This window comes from Stigmatopora argus, chromosome 13 (assembly GCF_051989625.1).
Source record: "Stigmatopora argus isolate UIUO_Sarg chromosome 13, RoL_Sarg_1.0, whole genome shotgun sequence".
Lineage (NCBI taxonomy): Eukaryota > Metazoa > Chordata > Actinopteri > Syngnathiformes > Syngnathidae > Stigmatopora > Stigmatopora argus.
Genome location: NC_135399.1, coordinates 11,867,082 through 11,889,576, shown reverse-complemented (window position 1 = coordinate 11,889,576; position 22,495 = coordinate 11,867,082). Strand labels below are relative to the sequence as shown.

At 43.1% G+C, this 22,495-nt stretch overlaps 3 protein-coding genes across 7 annotated transcripts in view; all 3 read right to left on the bottom strand.

Moving 5' to 3' along the window:
- Positions 1-8,836, bottom strand: part of myo10l3 (myosin X, like 3) — a 41,442-nt gene extending 32,606 nt beyond the window's left edge. The window contains exon 1 of one of the 2 annotated variants that reach the window (XM_077617317.1): positions 8,530-8,836. In XM_077617317.1, coding sequence (XP_077473443.1) covers positions 8,530-8,550 — 21 coding nt within the window. In that variant the 5' untranslated portion in view covers positions 8,551-8,836. The remainder of the gene's footprint in view (positions 1-8,529) is intronic. The other variant, XM_077617316.1, reaches the window with a different exon arrangement.
- Positions 8,837-11,141: 2,305 nt separating this feature from the next.
- cep120 (centrosomal protein 120) lies at positions 11,142-18,402 on the bottom strand. 4 transcript variants are annotated; one of them, XR_013304654.1, is made up of 20 exons: positions 18,143-18,402; positions 17,496-17,652; positions 17,080-17,188; positions 16,923-17,007; positions 16,509-16,681; positions 16,009-16,437; positions 15,438-15,627; positions 15,190-15,364; positions 14,972-15,121; positions 14,671-14,847; positions 14,351-14,588; positions 14,169-14,258; positions 13,957-14,049; positions 13,711-13,872; positions 13,422-13,544; positions 13,246-13,344; positions 12,983-13,128; positions 12,675-12,892; positions 12,089-12,248; positions 11,142-11,283 (listed from the first exon to the last, which is right to left on the bottom strand). XR_013304654.1 is itself a non-coding variant. In XM_077617535.1 (19 exons), the coding sequence occupies exons 1-18, from the start codon at positions 18,189-18,191 to the stop codon at positions 12,697-12,699; spliced, it is 2,841 nt and encodes a 946-aa protein (XP_077473661.1). In that variant the 5' UTR covers positions 18,192-18,402; the 3' UTR covers positions 11,342-12,248; positions 12,675-12,696. The 4 variants fall into 4 exon arrangements, 3 of the variants coding, with proteins under 3 accessions (XP_077473661.1, XP_077473660.1, XP_077473663.1); XM_077617535.1 differs by lacking the exon at positions 11,142-11,283 and having other exon boundaries at positions 11,342-12,248; XM_077617534.1 differs by lacking the exons at positions 11,142-11,283; positions 12,089-12,248 and having other exon boundaries at positions 12,296-12,892.
- A 117-nt stretch (positions 18,403-18,519) lies between these two features.
- Positions 18,520-20,978, bottom strand: eaf2 (ELL associated factor 2). Its single transcript, XM_077617538.1, has 7 exons — positions 20,793-20,978; positions 20,283-20,377; positions 20,081-20,217; positions 19,827-20,008; positions 19,526-19,753; positions 19,436-19,468; positions 18,520-19,289 (listed from the first exon to the last, which is right to left on the bottom strand). Exons 1-7 carry the CDS (start codon positions 20,893-20,895, stop codon positions 19,246-19,248), a joined length of 822 nt encoding a protein of 273 aa, XP_077473664.1. The 5' UTR covers positions 20,896-20,978; the 3' UTR covers positions 18,520-19,245.
- Between the last annotated feature and the right edge of the window lie 1,517 nt (positions 20,979-22,495).

Here is a 22,495-nt window from a genome sequence, read left to right as displayed (position 1 = left end):
TTGAAGACAGAACTTTGTTGTGATTCATTTCACTTGGCAGAATCTTGCATGTAAACATCCAATTCTAGCTCTAAGCAAAATAAATGTGGAGTTCCTGACAACTATGGAGATAAGAATTAACAATCCAAAGGCAACAACAGGAATCATAAAATATGCAAGTCATTTCCTCAAAGCAGAAGATGCATGCAGACGTTTTAAATGATTGTTAAAACAATGCTTATGAGATGACTGCTTTGGTATCATTTCACGGCAATTTTTTCTCTGTCGTTGCTTGCATAGCCACAGTCATTAAATGCCTTTAATCAACCCAAAGTGGCTCAGGAAAAAGACAAAAGGGAGTCGTGTCCAACAGAGCATAAAAGTGAACAGATCAATATGCATGGATTCCACTTGGAAACCCAATACAAGACAAGGTCACCACTTTTAGACATCAATCCTCATTAACTATTTAAAAGAAGCGGCTATGTGTGTGCGACTCTAATCTTCGGGGGAAAACAAACGGCATCAGGGTTTCTTTAAAACACATATTAAGGATAATTAGTCGGATACGACAAACGTATTCTACAGATATAGTTGTATTCAATTCCCCAGTGGTACTTTGGCAAAAGCATCATTTCCAAAGCTACTTTCACCACCACGCTTCTCCCGACAGTCGGCTAATGGAGCTATAAAAAAATAAAAGGCTCTCTCAAACCACCAGAGACAGTTTGCCGGATTGTGTAAATTAGGAAGAGGAGGCTAAACGGGAATGATACACACACACACACACACACACACACACACACACATGTTGGGAGGGAGCTGGCCGAAACAACTATTACAGTAACTACAGTACGTGTTGACGTATTTACATGGGAGTTTTAACGGGGGACACTGAGGAACCGACTCTGCCTAGTACCGGCTCGGAGTCTTTGGCCGACTCAGGGAAAAGCCGCTCCACGCAGAGGTCCAGATTATTAGGATTTATTTCACAGACAATCAGGTGCTGTTATGCAAGGGGGAAATCACAGGGTCACAGGGTTTCACACGAAATAATTTGTTAGTGTTTGTTTTGGAGAAAAACATTTGAATAAAACTTTTATTTTAAGTTATTTCTGGTATTTCGTCCAGGATTTTTTGCTTTGACACTCCTTCCATGATAATTGGTTATGAAACAGAAATATCATTTTCTGACATTTTTTCCTCAGATCTTTACTTTTAAACAACAGAAGTGAATGGAAAAGATCTGAGGTTTGAATGGTCATTGGAAATTTGGGGGAATGTTGTGTTTAATTTTGGTCACTGGAGAAGTTTTCATTAAATTTTGGCAAAAAGACCACCCCTAAAAAAGTAATTTTACTTCAATTACAAGTACTTGCACTTGTACCTGTAGTTCAACGAAAATACCAGGGCACACTAAATTTAAATCTCATTATACTTGTATAATGACAATAAAAGCATTCAATTGAATTCAACACTAGTGGTTGGACTGAATTTTGCACAGCATCTCCACAATGATTTTCAGGTTTATCACCTAACTGCTGCATTACTAAAGACATGAGACACATCTGTTCATTTTCTAAACATGCGCACAACTGAGCAGTTTCTAACTCATTTTTGGCTCAGCCTACCCACACTTGCTCTTTTATTACCTTTGAGAGCCCTTTATTACACAAGCTCATGATGCACTAAGGGAATTGCAACACGAGGGCATCTTTGTGAGCAGTTTGCAAATCATTTGCTTTGTGGGTATATCTTTACAAAACCTCATTTGCTGTGCGAGTGGTGCGGTTGTCTTTGTGACGTCTGTGACACCGTCTTTGTTGACGTTCGTACGAGCAGGGAGACTTTGCGCATCATCCTGTTTGTGATGAGAATATCTGAGGCAACAACAATGATGGAGAACAATTGACGCAATGACACGGTGGTACTTCAAGATGTCGGCTCACTCGTCTTGAGTATTAAAAAGGTAGTTCAAGATCCATTTGTAATGATGCTTTTCTTTCTTAAGAGCCACAGGAGTTGGCGATCAAAACAGTGTGACGCCATCTCGGCAACAGATGGTTCTTTCAAAAGGTCCTCCCCCTTGTCATTGCCTTCATAAAGAGTCTTGTCACCGAGTTGGGACAAAGGCGGACGCCATTGACTTAGCGAGGAGCTCGGAAGTTAACCAGGCGGAAATATTCCAAACAAAAGCCAGCTGGGACACAATGGGCACATGTCAAACGCCTCCCCTTCTGCTTACCCCCGTGCAACTTAAATCACCTGGTGTGAGCCAGCTGACCACTTCTTGCACTCATGGTTGCAACCAAATGGGGTGTGAATCCAAACTATTTCTGGTTAACAGATGTTGGAATAACCTTAAGGAGGTCGAGTTCAAATTCTTCATGCTGCAAGTCACGGAAGACGTGAAGCATTGCAGGGACAGAAAGACGTGAAGCATTGCAGGGACAGAACTGCTTGACAAGAGTGACCTAACTCCATGGAGAGGTCCCGGGCCGGGTCGCTGTCCCGTCATGCTGTCCGACAGTCTCCGAAATGATTCGATCCCATGAGCCGAAGGCTAGAGTTTCCCAAGCTTCTACGGTAACAAGCGATCTGGAGACGTTCTAATAAAAGAGCCTTAAATATTTTAGTGCTTACACAGACGAGGTGCTGCGGACAGTATCAAGTGATCGGAAAAGAGGCTTGACAAGGAAAGAAAGCTAATAAAATGCAAGTCAACCAGGAAACAGCAGATGATAGGCTGCTTTCTTGGAGTGCGGCCTTGTTCAAATACGGCTGAGTGAGCACAACACAGGTGAATGATAATTGTTGGATAGGGGGTCCATGAATTATCAACTAATGGGCAAATTATCGATCTCATGCCAAATCTAAAGCTAATGCCATGGCAAAGGTACAGCTCCCACAATTATTGTTGGCTGTATTATCACGATAACGGAGCAGCGAAGGCTCATTGACATGAGCACCTAAAATAAAGACAAGTGAAAAGATGTGCAGTTTAGGGCTTTAGATGGTGAACCAGCCTCTAAAAGGGGCCCAGAAGTAAAGGTTTTTACTTACATGAGTGTCCATTAAGAAGCCAATATAACTATTCTCTTAGGACAGACAACAATGAGATAAGTTGGTTTACGTTACATCATTCTGAGATCAAAATTGGTTCTCGTATGAGTGTCCATTAAAAAGCTAATGACAATTAGCAAAGGACTACATCCAAAAGATACTTTTCTTCAAAGTATTCTGAAAAGTAATTGACATAACTCTGGCAGTAAGGCTGAACACAAATTTTGACGGCGAATGCCAAGAAAACAATTGTTTGTACGGATTGGCTTCAGACTAATTTAGTTTTCTTACAACTCTGTAAACAATGCATTCTTTTCATTACAGTTCCATGAGAAGGAACCCAGGGCAAATTCAAGGATTTCAAGAAAATCTCAGGAATGCTGAGTAAGTGTAACAAACAAATGTGAGATCAAACATGGAGGCTAAATTTGACTGGAACGGGAATCTGGGTAAAAGGTCCTTACAGGCTTTTTGGGATCTTTACTTTCAGCACAATGGGAATAATCTATCCTTAAAGTGGTATCCTCTACTGTAACATCATTCCAAGATCTAAATCCTCAATAAATGTGGATAATAAGTGAATACAGTTAGTACCTTCCTGATCCGGGCAATGCAATGGATTAATATTGTTTCAGCTCATTTCAAGGGAGAACATATTTGACAGCTTGGTCACAAAATAAAGGGAAAATGACACACAATAAATCAAGATGGCTTTGTTTCCAACATGGCTTAAGGATGGGCAGAGGGCAGGGTGCTTGACCGAGGGAACATATCAGTTGATTAAAAGCAACATGGAGCATCTGCGCAGGAAGATGTATGAATTAAAGATGATGGAGGAGGCAGCTGATCAGAATTTAGCTAATGGAGGAGGCGGAACCCCATGGGGAACAGGGCTTCCCCCAGTCTAGTAGTTGGGGGGAGGCGAGGGGGCTGGTGGGGTCGGTTGCCGTTCATCAGGGGGGTCTTAGCTGTCTGCAACCCCCCCGCTGAGGCCTTAAGGCGGAATGATAATCTATATGGCGTTCAAAGGTAAACCTCCATTTGTTCTGTCTGCATTGAAGCAGTTGTAATGAAAAGATTCCTCAAACAAGCACTGGGAATTAAGCGGTAACTCTACATGATAAATGTCCAATTTTGTCAGAAAATCATAATACGGTAGCGCTCATCTATTAAAGATGTAAAATGGAGATTGACAGATGGAATGGAATATTGGAAGGTAACAAGAATATGTTTTAGAGCTGAAATTACTGATTGAATAACTTGACATGCTGACCTTTCATCTTTGGTTAAAGGCTTTCATCACAACTATGTTTAATTAGATAGCCACATCTCTCTCCTCCCTTTCTGTCGCGTTCAAGCCACATTGAGATCATTCGTTGGCACTAGTGGGGTCACACAGCAGGAGTACTAAAGATATCCCTGGAATGCATTAAAGTTGAGGACTGAGGACATGTGAGGCCAGCCTGGTGGGGGTGGTATTTGGAGGGGTCAGGTGAGCCTAAGCCTCAATTTTGACACATACTCATACCTTGACTAGAACCCAATGAAGTCAAGTAGTAAAGGATTTACATCGTACCCTTGATTTTATCCACAGTGGTTGGCGTAATCTGTTTAAGTTAGAAACACTGGAAAATTAAAACACACAACCTATCCCATAATAGTCTCGACCGCAAGGTAATCACAGGGGGCTACGGAGGGAAAAGTCAGCATCTGGGCCGAGAGCAGTAATCACAGGCTGGCTACTATTAAGCTGCAGCGCGAGAAGGGATTTAAAGTGGACTCATCGTCGGTCGCTCGCTGGCTCGGGTGAGGGCAGCCGAGGTCAAGACCAAGAGTCGTTTTGTGTGCCAGTCGAGGCCCGGGTAAACAACGACTTTAATTTTCTCGGGCTAAGCATCCCGGATAAACACGGCGTGCAAATCTAGCAAAAATCCGCCTTTGTTGGTAGTGAAGCGCAAAGGATTTGGGCTACTTTTTTTGCTAGTCCCCAACCTGAACTGCTTATTCAAGCTGTTTTTAGTTTTTGTGGGAAAAGGTGGGCGCACACACAGCAAGACTCAGCTGGGATTCAAACTTAGAACATATGACGGCACGCCACAGGTCTCGTGTGTATGGAAAAGTAGGTGAGTATTGCACATTGGAGAGATTTATTAGTGCAGAGAATGACACAGTCGACGAGAGGAAGGATGGGTGTTGAGACACAAAGTCAACCCTCCAAATATGGGCATGAGGGGAGGATGACTAATCAGAATGCTAGTATATATAGGAGTTAAGGGCATTTAAATGTGTGACGTCACTGTGGCAAGTTACAACCTCAAATGTTTCCCACTGGAAAAATGTGGCTTTTGCTCATTATGTCATCCTCCACAAATACTCTCTGTAGGAACATTTTTAAATGTAGTTTTACTGCCTTTCTTCATGGGCTGTGCTTTACTGATGGACAGAATCTATTCCAAAGGTGTCAAATTGAGTACAATAAAAATGGAAATTAGCCTTTGGCTATAATCTTGCATATATAAATTCATTAATATCTGTTAAATTATTTTTAGGCTACTTCTTGTGTGTTGGTCGCTTTCTGTTGATTTTTTTTCCTGTCATAAAAACAGCCATTTTAATAAACTTTCAGACCTAGTACCCAGTCTATTTTGACATTTGGCCATTATGGTGGTACTTGAAGAAGCAGAACACTGGCACAAAACTGTTGAAACTCAGCAAGGCATCACTCCATACGTCTATTGTCCGTCCATCATCACAAGCTAATTAACGGGATCAATTGGCTCTTCTCTATCGTTACAAACACGGCAACTTTAATTTCAGAGGAGTCAGGTGATGATAGGGATGGCTCCGTCTAACAGTGAGAGGAGGGGGTCAGCAAGAGGTTATCACGGCTCTGATAAATGGACGGGTCAGGTCACAGGCGCCGGAAATACAAACATGATGTCATCAGGTGAAAAAGAGCATTTACCAATCACCATTAGAGCCATGCACAGCTGGTGGGTTCCCATCGACGGCGAGAGACTTCCAATCCGTTTAACTGAAAGGCTTGGAAGTGAATGAGTGCAAATGATCAAATACTGAAACTTTTTATTGAGCCAAATAACAATGTAAAACTTCAAAAGAATGAACAAATTAGTGGCCTTATTAAAAATGGAATGGTGATGCAAAATAATCATCAAATCCTCATTGTGTGGAGTTTGCATGTTCTCCCTGACTTATGTGGGTTTTATCCAGGTACTCCGGTTTCCTCCCACATCCCAAAAATATGCCTGGTAGGCTGGTTGAACACTAAATTGCCCCTAGCTATTTATCAGTATGATCGTGAAGAGTTATCCTTTTTATTTTATCTTCACTCAAACGCTACTGCATCTCAAATTCCGTTGCATTTCAAAATCACAAACACCATGAATTTTCTTGTAACAATACCTTCCTATTGTTTGGCATTCATTCAAATTTTCCAAACAACACCACTTTGCACATCTTGACCCCAAGCTGAGAGGCTGCAGCAACATTCTAAAGGAATGCTATTTTTTTCCACCTTTCCTTCCTACCTTACATCCTAGCCTCGCTTCCTGACTTCCTTCCGCTCTAAATCTACTCTTTGCCTATTTGGAGGTGGAAGCCCAACGATCTGAGATGACTTCAACAGCTGGAGGAAGTGACAAGCGTGTTGTTAAATTTTTTTTTTAAAAGAGCATCCCTTGCCCAGCATGTTGATCCGCATAGCTCGAGCTTGAAGACTTAGACTGGCCAGAACGTTTGGGGGGCAGGAAGAATGCGCGCCGTAACCTAAAGCCCAAACCCGCACTTCTCCGCGACGCAGGATGACATGCCGGCACGGCTGGGAATTTCAGGGGTCGGGGGTAGGACTCCAGGATTCCGTCTCGTCAGAATACCTTTAAGGGGAAGGAATCCGGCCGGCAATGCCAGAGTCTGTCAGGAGGGCGTTAAACGGGTGTGGAAAGGTCTTCATTTGACTTCACAGTGTGAGGCAGCTGTCACTTGAAAGGCCTTGAATGGCCAAGTTTAGAATTGAATGCAACGGCTCAACGAGGCAAAAGGCTGTCGACTATTTTCTTTTCTATGGGAGGTGAAACAAAAAAATCAGCACACAGTATATCATCAGTCAGAGGTTAAAAGGCAATGACAAGATAAGGGTGGAAAAGGTGTGGACCCGAGGCAGTGTGGACGGACAGAACGGTTATTAGTGGGTGGGTCACCCGACCGTGGACAGCCAGGAACTCCGCTAATGGGAAGCTAACCTATCAACCAATAGTTTAGATTCCTCCTCGTTGGAGTCCACTCAAGTCTGCGCATTCGGGATTCTCGCACAAAGTGTTCATTAACCTCCACTGACAGGGATGTCTGACGAGCAAATAAATAGAAGGGATGTTTATGTTTGTTTACTGTGGAGCTGGAGTCATGTGTTTATAGAAAAACTTCTAAAAGCATGTTTAACGAGTGATTACAGTAGAGGGCTTTTCCAAAATGAACTTGTCCTGGGAATCACATCCTAATCCCTGAGGTGAATAAACCCCACTCCCATCCACGGTGAGTCAGAGTAGTGTGGCACATTGTGTGTGCGTGTGTGTCTGGATTGAGATGACACATCCAATCGACTGGCATTCAGTAGACACTCAAAGTGCGTGCGGCGTTTAAAAAGAAAATTGAAGATGAAACCATGTTTCCATTCAAAAATGTAATACAGATAAAGAAAGGAATGTTATGACAATGTCAGACGGCTCTGTTGGAGTGCAATGGGATTATCTGGAGGCAAATGAAGATTGTTGTGTTGAGAGGTGCATGTTCGGAATGTTTAAAAAATGCATAAGTGCTTTTTTATGGTCTCACCTATTAAAATAAAAGACTATTATTACAACTGTAGTAATGATTTTAATGATTAAAGTGATTCTTTTTACGCACACCTTAATTACCCCTGTACAGGCAACGTGAACATCATATTTTGAGTCGCAAAGGTCACACTTGTATACAAAATAATATTTTAGCATATTTTTGTTGGTGTACAAATGTGACGTCCATATATGTGGATGCTAGATTTCATTGAAAATCAAGTTTTTTTCTATTAACATTCTATCAACATAAAATTATTAACATATATGCAGACAAATTTTAAAATCTGCAATGAATATGATTAAGATACATTGAAAAAATAACATTAGTTTATGCCCCAGTGACATCGTCCTGTTAATGTTCATTTTCCAATCCCATTGGCAGTGCTGGACGTCCAATCCATTTTTACTGGGAGGGCTGTCAGCGCTGCCAATCACCTAGTCAAAATAGATTGGACGTCTTGCACACGCTAAATGAAATGCATGGCAAAAAAGCGTTCATATAAAAAATATACATTTTAGTATGGATCTTAAAAGAGTAAAAGAGTCAGCGAACGTGCAAGAAATTGACCACAACATATACTCCAAACGACTTTTTCCATCGTAAAGTAACATCAGGTAGAAAAAGATTCCAGTTTACCTCCACGAAGAACGTCTCCATGTCGCCGAGGTCCGACCTGACGTCCCTTTGTAGTCTGACTCACTCTCGGGGGTACCACAGTCGACCAAATGAGGTAAAGTGAGGTGAGAGGGGGGGCGATCTTCAGTCCATTTCAAAATCCATCCTACCCCCCCGCCAGCCACGAAGCTTCTGGGTCACAGAGGCGACATGTCCCGGAGAACTTCTACTTTTCTTTACCCCTGTTGTGGACCGGAGAAGAACACAGCTGTACTGAGTATATTGTTTTGTGCGCGTGTGCAGAACGCGTGCGTGTGTGTGCGTGTGTGTGCGTGTTGTGCCATTCATTTGGGAGCCGGCACATTATGCGAAGGGGCGGGGCCAAATTGCGGTATGACAGTACGGTGGCCGAGAAAGAGCAAAGAAAAGCGATTTCTTTGTTTGGGTTCAGGATAACAAGGCTAGGCTTGGGTGTGGGCTCGCTTCCCTTCATTATTTCAGAGAGGAACAAAGGCAGAGGGGGATTTTGTTGGGAGGAAGTGGGTCAATAAGTAGAGCAATTGATGCCAAGTCTTGATTATTGATCATATGAGAAAGAATATGAGCAGAGAGTCCATCAGAGAAGGACTAAAGCAATTTAAGATCAATAGAAGAGTACTATGGTGCATATGAAGATTAATATATTTTGAATGTTATTTAAAAATCTTTGAAAACTCACACTAATGCATTTCTTCAGATCTGTGATCAAGTCATGATCTCTGAATGTAAAAATGGAAAACAAATCACTGTCTTCCCAGTTTAAATAGATTTTATATCTATAACATTGAAGGAATTAAGAACAACAAATGCAGGTAGTACATATATACATACACCTATACATATTTACACTACTGAAACAAACTTCACAGCTAGAAATGTCCAACAAAAGTATATTAAAAAAATCAAAATCACAATCAAGATAGCTCCATTCATAACGTTGGATTATTGTTATGATAATGTCTGTAAAACAAAATACTGAAATTCCACATTTACCTACATTTATATCCCCATGTTGATGGGTTTTGACCCTTGAGCTAATGGAGAGACAGTTTAAGAGACTAGCACTATCTAGTGTTCACACCAAAAAGTGCAACATTAGGTAGACTGATTTTAAGATGATTGTGCGGGCCAATTCAATTATATATATTTTTTCAAACTGGAGCTAAAATCCTCAACAAAAAACAATTTTCCCATTGGATTGAACGAAGACCCATTTAAATCGTCAACTTGCTTATGCTTACGCTGACCTAGTCAGCTGAGTGTCACGTCTGCAAGGTCGGTAGGACAGTGTTCCTTTGTTTGTGGGGACTGTCAGATGTTAAGTTAGGATCAAAGCGATGGGAAAACAGCACGTGAGATGCGGCCATCACAACGTTTTGTTGGAATTTTACCCAGGGGGCAACAGTGGCTGACGGAATGCAAGGATATTTGAAAACATTCCACTGTAGTCGCTGAAAGTCTTAAGCTGTCATGAACAAACAGACTAGCAGATTTTTACTGCTCTGGCCACTTCCTGCATTGAGGTCCATTTGTGGGAAGCTTCCAGCAACCAAACCTCAAATTTACACGCAAAAAAAAAAAAACATTATGTGACAATAACGTACTAGATAAGCGCCGAGACATCCAGGTGGCGTGACAGCAATACAAATGAGGTCCTCAGTATATTATTGTTTGTGGTTACCAACTACTGGCAGAGATCATTTAAGTCGATTGATTGTATAAAAAGCACACTTTGTGCTCCGGGCGAGTATTGAACAGCTCGGCCATTGATCAACTGCTTAAACACCCCAACCCTGCTTTCGATAATTTATGATTATGATTATTACGACGTGGGAGAGAAAAGAAGCGAGAAAGCAACAAAGCAGGCAGCTATCTTCAGATTTATGTCCATACGTGGGATTTGTATTCACTATATTTGGCAACAAATGTTTACTGAAACTTAGATCGCTCTGATCAAGTAATCAGATGACTAGAAAAATCTGATATTATCAATGGCTAACATTCTGGACCTGTGAATACACGTTTTTAAAAAGGCACCTTCTGAAGGTACATGGACCAGAACTTCTGATTCTGAAGGCCTCAAGCAGACTTGACCAACATGGTAACAAAGGGAACCTGAAATGTGATTGGACCCAAAAAAAAATCTCAGTTGGAAATACTGTTAAATTACACTTTTTTGTTGTTTTTGACTTAAACTAGAAAAATTTAAACGCTTCTGACGGAAAGCAATATATAATATATATTCTGAGTTGTTTTTTTCCTGTATTTTGTGACATCACCAGGCCCCTCACCTAACAGGATTTCTCCTATGGGATTTAAAAGTGATGTCATTCCACATGTAATATCTAATCATGTAATGCGTATCAATAACATGATTATCGTGGGCTGCTTTTCTTTTGATGTTAACGGACAGTCAACAGACGGACACTGAAAAGCAGCTGAAGGGTTAAAAAAATAAAGATTGAATCAAATGACGATATGTCAAGATGCATGGTGGCACTGACCAGGGTGATAAAAAAATGAAAATGTCATTTAACAAAGCCTCAATAGGCACTGAAATCGAGGATGGATGGTGCATAAATCTTATTTCCACATTTATTCAATCAAGTGGGAGCAAAAAAGACTGCCGTTTGAGGACACTCACACAAGGGCTGTAGCAGAACCAGCTTGACGGTTGATGGCGTTAAGCCAAGATTTGATCACCCCAAAGAGCAAGAAAGAATCAGAGGTGCTTCTCTGTGGGAATAAAATAGGTACACAACATTTTTAATACACAGTTCTAAACTTGCTGACACTCGTGTTTTTTTAGGCACAATCTTGTGTTTATTTCAACTGGGAGGGCTGGAAGTGGACAGGTCATTTCCTGTCAATATTTCATTTTAATATCATTCAAAGCTACTGTGAATAAAAAAGGAAGAAAAACATTTATGACATCCCATATGTGAAATTGCATCGGATTAGAGGAAGCAGTCAAAGCATGCCAAAAGAATTCCTGCCAAATTCAAGTTCTTCCTCACACTCATCGCATTCTGTTTACTTACGGCGCCTCCACAATGGCATGCAACTAAATTCCCATAAGCATCCCAGAATACTGACTAAGCTTCTCACAGCGCTATTTAAACAAGCCATGTCGTGAGAATCAGAAAATGCCAATGCTTCCGTTTATTGTGTCTCACATGGATTTTTAGCCTAATAACCCAAGTGGCTCAACAGTGAGTCACGGCCCATTTAGAGGCCGAGTAAACACATGATACATTTTCATCTGACATTCTTCATCCTGTGCTCTAGACTGATAAAGAAACCTGAGGGGATTTTCTGTTTTCTTTTTTTCCGCAAAATGCTGTCTCATGCCTTGAAACATCTGAATCACCAGCAGCTCAGATTTCCAGTTAAGCTTTACCAATAAAATGACAGAGGGTGGGTTAACACGGAAAAAAAATTCTGCGTTTTTGTCATTTAACGTGAACAAAGACGCAGTCATCCAATGTTTTGTGTGTGTGTGTGTGTGTGTATGTGTAAGTTCATTAGTTAATTGTCTTACCAAATAGGAGAAAAGTCTGACTTGACACAAACGCATCCAAAATGAAGTGTCTGCGGGTTGACTGATGATGAGGGCGAGGAGGATGAGTTTGTAAAAACACAATGTTGGTGTTTCTTGTTTTGCCCAAATTTGCAAGATTTGAAAAATAAAAATATGACACCTGAAGAAGAAAATGTAGTGTGTAAAAATGAGGTTCAGCAAAAGTACATTTTTCAACTCATGAATGTAATCTTTAATTTGTGACCAGTATACAAGTGTAGAAATTTGGATTACGCAAATTAAACTTGGTGGCATGGCATACTACAAAAATCGGAAGTCCCCTTTATTAATTAAATCAAAGGTAAAATCCAAAAACAGACTCAAAAATGTCTTATCCTCACAGATATAAATAAATTAAAGCTCTTGTGATGAACTCATGGCTTACTATTAGCCATAAGACATCAAATCCATTGGGAAGGATCATGTAACAGTCCCACTGACGACGCTAGACGCCCACTCCTTTTTGAAAGGGGAGGGCTGACAGCGATCCGTCTAGATCCGATTGGACACCTAGCGGCGGACGGAGCCTTTCCCGCTCGGATATCACCTGCCCAAGCGGCTGTCGGCCGTCAGCTGGCATCCGCCATGGCGTCGCTGATCTGCCGGTTGAGCTCGGCGATGATGCGGTCGTCGTGTCCGTAGACTCCGGTCCGCAGGAGCGTGTCGCGCTCCTCCAAAAGGCGGCTCAGGTGCTCCTCGGCGTCACGTGTCAAACTGGGGACCGGCGCCGAGGAAGGGGGGGCGAGGTCTTCCTGCTGCTTTAGCCTGGTGGGGGAAATAGCACGTAAATGGGAGGAATTGTCAAATGACTGAAGAGACGTTGGAATCTCGAGGCTAATTCCGTTGCATTCATACATGTTTAGTTGATTCCTGATGTCTCCCAGTTCCTGTCTCTCTTGTCGGACCGCCTCCTTCTCCTCGCTGGCCATGTAGCGTAACCTCATGGCGTCCAACTCAGCTTGCTGCTTCTTCAGACGTATCATGGCGTTTTCCTGCTCGAGCTACACACACACACAAAATTGAAGTATAAGTTGCATTTTCGAGGGGCAATTTTTAAATTTAAGATGGATTTTGAATTTAAAGAAGTGGTGGAAGTTTTTAGGTGCTTTAGTTTGTACCTGTTTGAAGGAAGCCAGTTCCTTAAGTGCACGTCCCCATTGCTGCTTGTAGTAAAGTTTGGACTTAGTAGTGGCATCAAGCTTCCGCTCCAGCTCCACCTGAAGCGCAAGAGCAAGACAACATGGTGGATTTGCGCTTTTCGTCTTCTTGTGTAGGTTCTCCCCCGGCACGTTACCTTCTCCAGAGTCATGATGTTGACCTCGGACTGCAGGCGGACTTCGGGTCTGATGTTCTGTTGTTCCCTGAAGTGATGAAAGTCTTTCTCTAGTTGCTTGTAGCGATTGTCCCAATCTGTGATCTGAAAAACCAAAAAACGTTTTCTTCCAATACTAGATGTGGTTCCTTTTAGTAAAATGCCACAGCCTTCTTTTTAGGAAATGAACACTTCTTTTGGCTAGCCACAATCAAAGGGAAATTTTCAACTTTCAAATGCCATTATTTTCTCCAGTTTGAGTTTGATGTACCTGTTTGAGCAGCCGCGTTCGCTCCTCCTCCATCAGGCGCACTTTGTCCCGCTCCAGCGCCGTGCGATGGTCACACTCCAGTTGCAGCCTCCTGCTCGATTCCTCCGCTTCCTTTTGGGTCAGCTTGTGCTCAGAACGAAGGTCTCGCTGCAGCCTTTGGGTCTGAAAAGGACAACGATGGAATAGTCAACATGTGAAAGAAGTCAATTCATCCCAGGGAAACAGAATAAAAGGACAGAGAAGAACCTTTAGCTCAGCTTCCATCAAATTTTTCTCTTTCTTTTCCAGATCAGCAAGAGTCTTCTGAAGTTGTTCCTCTAAACGGCTGCACTCCATCTCCTACATCAAGATTTGTTGTAGATGTTGACATTGAAGTTATGGAAGAGAAATTCCATGAAATAATTTCTAACACAATTTTGAACAGCACGTTTATGCCAACCGCAATATGACGTCTTTACCTTCTTTTTCACCCAGGCTTCCCTCTCGTGGTCCCGTCGCATCCATTCCTCCGCCAGAGCCTGCATGTGACTAAGCTCTTTCTTTCGCAGCTACACACACGAGGAGAAGATGCATTTCAGTGCTCAGAACAAAGTGGTGCCGTCAAAGCCTGCCAATAAAGTGTGGAGAAATGGAGGTCCACCTGATCGGTGAATAGATCCTCCTGAGTCTCCTTCCACAACTCTAGCTCCAAAGCGGTTCGGTACTCCAGGGTTTCCCGTGGAGGCGCAGGTGGCGCGACGTCGAGGGCGGGAGATTCCGCTCGAGGAGCCGGTTGTTCATTTGGAGCCGAGTCGGACACGGGGATGTCCTTCAGGTTAACGAGTCCAAAGTCGTCTAACGTGACCACGTAGCTCAACTCTGCCACTTTCTCATTAGAACTAAGCAGCAGGAAGAAGAGAGCATAGTTTACAGTCCACTGAGGATGCATGAAATTTCAAGCAAGGAGAGAGGCAAAAGAACCTGAGAGTGGAGAAGAAGGGAACTCGGTCCTGGTGCGTTTGGCGCCAGGCGGCTTCCCTGACACTGACCGGGTGTCGGCTCCTCTCGCCGGCGAGGAGGTGGGCCAGCTGCAGCGAAGCTCGACCAATCAGGAGACTGCTGGCGTCTTGGTGCCACAGCTCCAACACCAGAGGAACTCTGTTTCCACAAGTCATATTTCCTTGTTGTTACTCTTTTTCTTTTTGCCCTGTTGGCAGTCCTTGGATAAAACCATCAAACCGGGAGCAAAAATAATAATTAAAGAACCAGACCATGTAGGTACCTAAGGAAAGTGTCTTGCAGTTGCTGCGGTACAGTGGCAAAATCGAATGCACAGTACGAGTGCGGTAGAGACACGTCCATGTGCCTGTTCAGCTCCACGGGTCGACTGGTCATCACTGGGGCTGTGCTACCAAAAAACTGGTACGAGTACCTGAACGAACAAGGAAAACTTTGTTAGCCTGAAATACGTAGCGTCCATTCTAAGTGTGTTATGCTCACCTGAGTGTGGCTGCGATGGTGTACGTGAGGCCCATCTGCCTGAGGCTGCAGAGGTCTAAAGAGAAACAGTAGTGGTGCGCAGACGACGGAATAGAGGCTTTGGGAGCGCAGACGGGGAAGGAGGACGTGGCGGCGTCTCCGTGGGCCTTACTGTGGGCGAGGGTTTCTAGGTCTACTGGAGAAAAAATGGTCAGTAAGAACGACAAATCCTCTCGAGACCCACCACTGAATCGATAGTTTGGATGTACCGCGGGACAGCGCCTCCTGTTGGTTATCTGCCTGCTGGTGGACACGCGAGGGAGGAAGAGCAGCCCACGGAGGCAACAGTGAAATTTCAGGAGGGTTTCGGATCGGAGTCGAACTGCCAATTTGATCCTCGGTGGCAGGAACGTTGTCAGCCCACGTCTTAGTCTTACTTCCTTCTTTGATGGACAAAGCCTGTATAAACACAAGAAGAGTGTTCATATGAGTTCAGGTCAAAAAGACAGTAATGCCTTGAGATATCAAGTTTTTTTTTGTAACATGACCGCAATGTCTGCCCTCTCACTTTAAATGAATAGGATGTCTGATGTCGTCAATGGCAACACCTAAGTAAACAGCAGACGCTCTGATGTTGCTAAAATAAGTTGAGAAATAAGCTAGTTAGGACTCCATTTTAATATGAATGTGTTGATTTTGATGGAAACATTGCCTCTACCAATATGGCTGCCCTGGAGCTATGTTGTTTGGGAGGGGTGACAAAAACATATTTTCACGCTTCGGCCGTGACTTGAACGAGTTTATCACGAGTAGACATGCAACTGAGAGAGTCATATCAACCTGTAGCTGCGCCGCCGGAGCATCCTCACGACGTAGCGTCACGGCCACGCTGACATTCGGCTGCAGGTCGGCGGGCAGCGGGGGTAGCGTGCGCTCAAAGCGGGCGGTCGGCCCAAGCCCAAAGACGCCCTCGATCGTGGACGCCTCCTCGAGGTTCCCGGCGAGCCCGGCCAACCTGGCGAGGGGCACGTCGGCGCTGCCGAGCGAGTGGGTGCCGTAGCACAGGTGGATCTGCAGAGGTGGCTGCTGCGACAAGAAGGTGCGCAAGACGCCTTCGCTGCTGCGGACGCGCACAGAGGCGCGCTCGGGCTGGAAGTCCGGCTTCAGGAGGTTTTGGAAGGGCTTGCTGGTGATGTCGTTGCCCAGCAGCGTGTAGAAGAAGAAGAATCCCGGCTCCTCTGATGACAGCTTTAGCGTGCTGGGGATCAACTGCGAACACAAAAATCACACGCCGACGTCAGTCACTACTCACAAAACCCCAAGTCTGGTGTTATTCTCACCTGTTCCAGTTTGGTGGCAAACGCCACCGTGACGGATAGCACGAACATGTCGGTGGCTTGGTGTTCAAGTCCCACCTGATGGTAACCCTGGTCAGGCACCAGAACTGCCACCAGCTTTTCCGAGAGGGTCTGTTGGGGTGGGGTCGGAGTTGGGGGGGTTTCTGCCCGATCCGCTGGATAGTGGGAAGTGTGAGAGTAATGTTCAAGGACAAAATAAGATCAGAATATTTAAGTACAGTGTCAATCAGACAGATTCATTGCTGTACTCCAGCCTTGAAGGTTCTTGATCAGAAGTACTTTTTTTCGGGTGTTGGCCAAGAAGTACACAAACACTAAACACAAGATAAGAAGCGGCATCTTTTGTGGCCTTCTTGTCTCAGATTTCATCGGGATAGGTCAGCTGCTCTGACTTACGGATGTTCTCGAGCACCATGCTGAGGAGCAACGACGGCTTCTTCTTGGTATACTTGCTGCTCAGCAGCGTGTACCAGCGAGGATCCTGCCCACATGTGTAAGGGAATTAAAGTTAAAGATGCCGTGCGACGACTCATCTATGTTCCGGCTATCGGACCTGTGGGATATCCTGCACGGATCTGAGGTCCAGCACGATGTAGCCCACGTTTTTCCTACCGCTGGTGTCGACGGCAAAGCAGTGGAGCTTGATGGGGGTCCTTTGCAGTCTGTAAACACACGGCATGATGTTGTCATTAATGGTTGATTTGATCGTTTTATAAAGGCGACCCGCATGTTGCGTGTGACTGCATTTTACTATTTGATTTTTTTTACTTTGTTCCTTGCCAACTATCAACTTCAAGTTTTAATTTACTCTGTGCACACGAAGTTTTGAAACAACACTTTTGGGGTTGGATTTCTTTAGCATTAGATGGAACATTGTTATATTGAACTGTGATGCAGATGGTGATGCTTTGGCATTTCCAAAGTGGAAAATTAGTACATGATAGAAAATTGTAACACACACACACAGACCTGTGCTGCTGCAGCATTTGGCGGTCCATCTCCCAGGCCAGCTCGGTGCTGAAATGGGGATTGTCCAGATGTTCCACAGAGGGGGTGGTCTGCTGCTCACCGTCGAAGCTCGCCTGAACCTCCAGGCGCAGCCGAGGGCACTTAGGAAAGTCGCGACCTGAACACAATGGCAAATAATCATGAACAACTTTGTAAGACAATGTTTGAGCTTCTTAAATTAGTCACATCAACTTTAAGTAACCCCACTGGGCAAGTGACTATGTTTGGTATTAAAACGCATTAGCCCATAAACACCTTGCGTCTACATACATGGATGATGGACATCACATATTGGGGCATAAAGGTCATAGATTGAAATTTGCTATGCATGGATGTCAGGTCTAAAGTGAAATGGTATATTTCCAGTATTTTGGAAATGTTCTAATTGTATTATTTGAAGATTATTTTTGGAATGATAATGATAGATAACGATATAAATTACTTTTAACTGTTCAGTTAATCTGGGAGTTAAACTGTGAATGCCTAGCTTTCAGGGAAGTGGTTACCAGTTATTTACCCAACAACATCGATATAACATTATCGATAAAACTGTTTATAAATATGATTTCAGGTTACTTTTGGGAGTGAGACAGATTTTTGAAACTCACCTTCCAGGATGGACAACACGAGAAAAAGTTGCTTGCTCTTCGGAGCCATGTTGACATCCGGACAAGCAAAAAGGTAGCACAGATCCTCAAGACTTTGACTTTTAAACCTTGTAATTTGTTCAATTGATTAAAAATGTCGTCGAAACGTTTGTTTGTGAAAAATAGCGTCTTTCCGTTGGCAGTTGCAGCAGGCAACCGCTTTGTTGTCAAACGTTGGCGCCACCCATTTTGGTCCATTGGGCGGAAGTTAAACATGGGTACACTCCTGTGTAGGGTGCCCTCTATTGAGTGAAGGTAGAACTGTAGGTAAAAATGAAGCGTCCAGTTTTATATCTATATTTCGTATCTATATGAAAAAAAACAGGAGATCGAGTGGAAATAGTAATGTCAGATTGTTGCTAGCCAAATTAAATGTTTATTTTTCTCCTTTGACAAAACAGGACCACTTCAATGCAGAGACATGGGCAAAAATAGGTTGGTCAAAAGACAACAATTACTACATTATTGTTATGAGAGCTTTTATCGTTTGCAGAAATAAACATTTTAGATTCAAGTATTACAGGTTTAAAGCTACGACCTGTACAAAGCGCAGAAGTAAACAGCTATACTGGCAACAAGAGAGGTATGCAGACATAAAGGGAACTATAACTAGTCTGTCAACTAGTATTGTCGGATATGATGGACAAAAACTATTTTGCGTAGAATTCTTGTATAGAAACTGATTTTTGGGGAAAAAAACCTGAGCTACATTGCTAGTTTACCATGATTTGGCTTGAATGCTAACTTGGCAAATATTAGCATTTGGTCAGCATGTCAACACCAACGCGAGTCGAGGAAACAAAACGAAGAAATGAGTTTGCATAAAATAAATGTTAATGTATGCACGACCACATAAGGCACATATTTAAATGAACCATGATGCCGATCTGAAATGTGAAGCGCCACGTTAGGCACTTTTAAGACTTGTTTGGTGGACATGTTTTTAAAAAACAGCAGTGTTTTCCATAATTGCCGAAGACGCCACCGCTTGCATTGCAAACGAAATGAGGTGATGAAGAAAAAGAAGGATATGGAAGTGAAGTGACGTCGTGAACGGCGACGGCTCAGTCACTTTCGCTGCCTGATTCGCTTAACTGGAGGTCGTTTTCTGGAAGACAAAAACACGAAGGGGTTTTACACAACAAGGGAGTTTCTGGCTTGGTAAAAAATATTTTCTGGACAATAAACAAATCAAAAAGTGAGCTCCAAGTGACTCAATGTGAACAAAACGACAGTAAAAAGTTGTTAACTCACTGAGCGTGTTCATGATCCCTCCTCCTCCTCCTCCTCCTCCTCCACCTCCACCTCCTCCACCTCCCCCTCCTCCACCTCCACCTCCTCCACCTCCCCCTCCTCCTCCTCCCATCTGCTGGCAGCCAGCGTTGAGGACAGGCATGCTCTGGTTGTTCTGAGCCAAAGGCGCCGCGGGGGGAGCGGCAGGGCCAGCGCCACCGTCGCGCTCATTCTCGGAGTCGCTACTGCTCGAGCTGTCATCGCTGCTGGAGGACGAAGAGCTATTGGAAGAACTGGCGCTACTCATCTGGTCCATCACTCGTGCCTCCGCCATGAGCTCTGTAGGTGACATTGCAAAAAAAAAAGAAAATGAGCCATTACATCCACCCTAATAGAAGTCAATCAAGGCTACCTTTCTCAATATCATCCATCGGCGACGCGGGAGCCGCCTTCTCTTTGGGAGGAGAACTTTTAGATCCCGCTGAACTCTTGCTTCCAATCACGCTACCGCCGCTGCCGACGTTCTTCATCTGCTGGCTGAGACGACCTGTCTGCTGCTCCATGCGGGAATGAATCTTACTGCTGCCCTCAGCTCTGGAAGGCATTACAAAAAAAGACAAAGTTGGATATTTACAGCATTCACCGGCTGAAAATCGAGCCGGGCACCTGGTTTTCTTGACCGCAATGTTGCTACTGAGCTTCTCTAGTCGATACTCGCCGGTATCATGGTTGACGATGAGGATGCACTCCTTCATGTACGAGCGCTTGGAACCCTTGAAAACGGTTACAGGGGCACTGGAACCCTAAAACGGAGTTTTAAGAGTTTTTTTCCAAATATTGACCTGTACGGAAAAAGAAAAACACTCACCTCTAAATTGGGTAAAGTAATAGTGACTTGCTCTCCTTTACCCACTTCCAGATCTCCTTCACACGCTGTGTCAATTGATGCTGGCTTGAAATCATCTAGGGAAGAAAGTCAGGCATTTTAGGTGAAATTTAAAAAAAATGTAAAAGTACCATTTTAACTTCAAGCTATGTTTGATTTGTTTGACCAATAGAAATGTGTACGAGAATAGCACTGTCACTATGCTACCACAAGAGGGCGACAAAACTTAACCGACAGAAGAATAACACACGAGCTAGTCTTTGACAGCTGCTACTACAAATTTTCCAAGATGAATAAATGTATTAAAAACAAACTAAAACATAAAACACCAACGTCGTCACCAAACAAGAGGCTGGTACACTTCCACTTAAGGAAAGGTTAGCTTTATAGGACCGTCAGCCATCGAAAGAAAAGGAAATAATCATCCAGCTAGTATGCTAGTGTTAGCCCGTGTGGGGAAACAAAAAAAAAACACACTCAGCGTCCACTTACATCTCACGGTGTGATAGGCACTTTTGGGGTGCTTCTCAAATGTCTCCCCTAATTTTAAAACGTGTTCTTGGTTGTCAAAGTTGGCGTAACTTGCTCCATTCATTTTAAATTTAACCGGATAAAAACTTTAGGCTGCTTTTTCCCTTTTTTTACGGCCATGTAATGTAAGGTGTCGTCGAGCTCCGCCTTCTCTTCTTTCTGATTGGACAGGGCTGTATAAAAACAGACGACCATTGGCTACACGCCTGGCCATCAAAACGACGTAAGGCAAATAATATTAATTGTTCTGGTGTTTTGGTATTTTTAATGCTTGTTGAAGAAGAGAAGGGAAGTTGGATATTAATATTATTTGTAGATAGCATTTTATTTTTGTGCATCCCTCTAGCAGATTGTAACGCTACAATAGTGAGAATTATGGCTTTAAACGGGGGGTGTCCAAACTTTTTTTTCACCCTTCCAGAAATATTAAAGGGTGCAAGGGCTCATTTGAAAATCTTTCAGTTATTTGTTAAACATAGGATCGAGGAGAGGATAACAGATTTTATATATATGCTAATTTGTCTGCCATTGACGGCGATGGACGTCCATTCCAGTTTTACTGGGCAGGCTGGCAGCACTTGCTCGATTGCAACTTCCAAAATAAGGATAAATAAGAACCCCGTTTAAGGCTGTGAAAGGATGCAGGATTTATTAATATAAATGAAGCACTGTCCTGCATAATGGAGAAGAAATGGCGACTCTAAATTTTGTATGTTAGCTACCAACTGCAAAATGTAGCCATTTCACAAAGGTAATATCGAGGTGACACTTTTTTTCAAGGTGTTGAAAAGTAAATCCCAATCCTCACAGATTAATTCCTGTAAAGGGCCAGAGAAAAAAAAGCAGCTAATCAGGAAATAATCTCTTTTCCTGTCTTTAAACGCTTAATGAATCCTAAACTGTGAGGATGCTCCATCTGCTGCCTTACTGTTGATTGATCAACTTTGTGACACAAGGATCAACTCTCAGCCCTTTGAGCTTGGAATTACCTTCAGGCCGCCTGGCTTCATGTGGACAAAGCGGCTGTACGGTTTATCATCTGTCTGTCAATCAATGACTGCCGGGTCTACTTTCATTGAAGCGTGAAGCGAACACCAGCAGGGTTTATGTTTCCATGGTGGTCATAGTGCTTTGGTGGGACATCCCTTGGTGTCGAGTAAACACCTGCTTGGGGCCTCCTAAGAGAAATCAACAGTCAGAGTCGATCGGTCAATAATATTGACAAAAAAATATTAAACTATTTTTGAACAGGATGTAATTGTCACACACACACACACACACACACACACACACACACACACACACACACATGTATACTTACACACACTGAAAATAATGAGTTAAATTTAAATTCTGTATAGATATATATTTACAGAATTTAAATGTGACTATTTTTTTTTCAATTGAATACCATTAACAATTGCAACAATTTTAAAAAACTTCAATGTAGCCTATTAATTCATTTTAGGCAGAAAATAATTTGAGGGGAAAACGGTAACAACATACATGGCTATAGTTGGATCTATAAATCCATGTATTTTCCTTAGTGAGGCAGTATCATCATCAGTCGATGCTTAAAACCAACGAAAAGGTGGCGTTTTTAAATTATGAATTGAAATCTATGCGCGGGATGTTTCATGTTTACGAGGCGTACGCGAACGCAG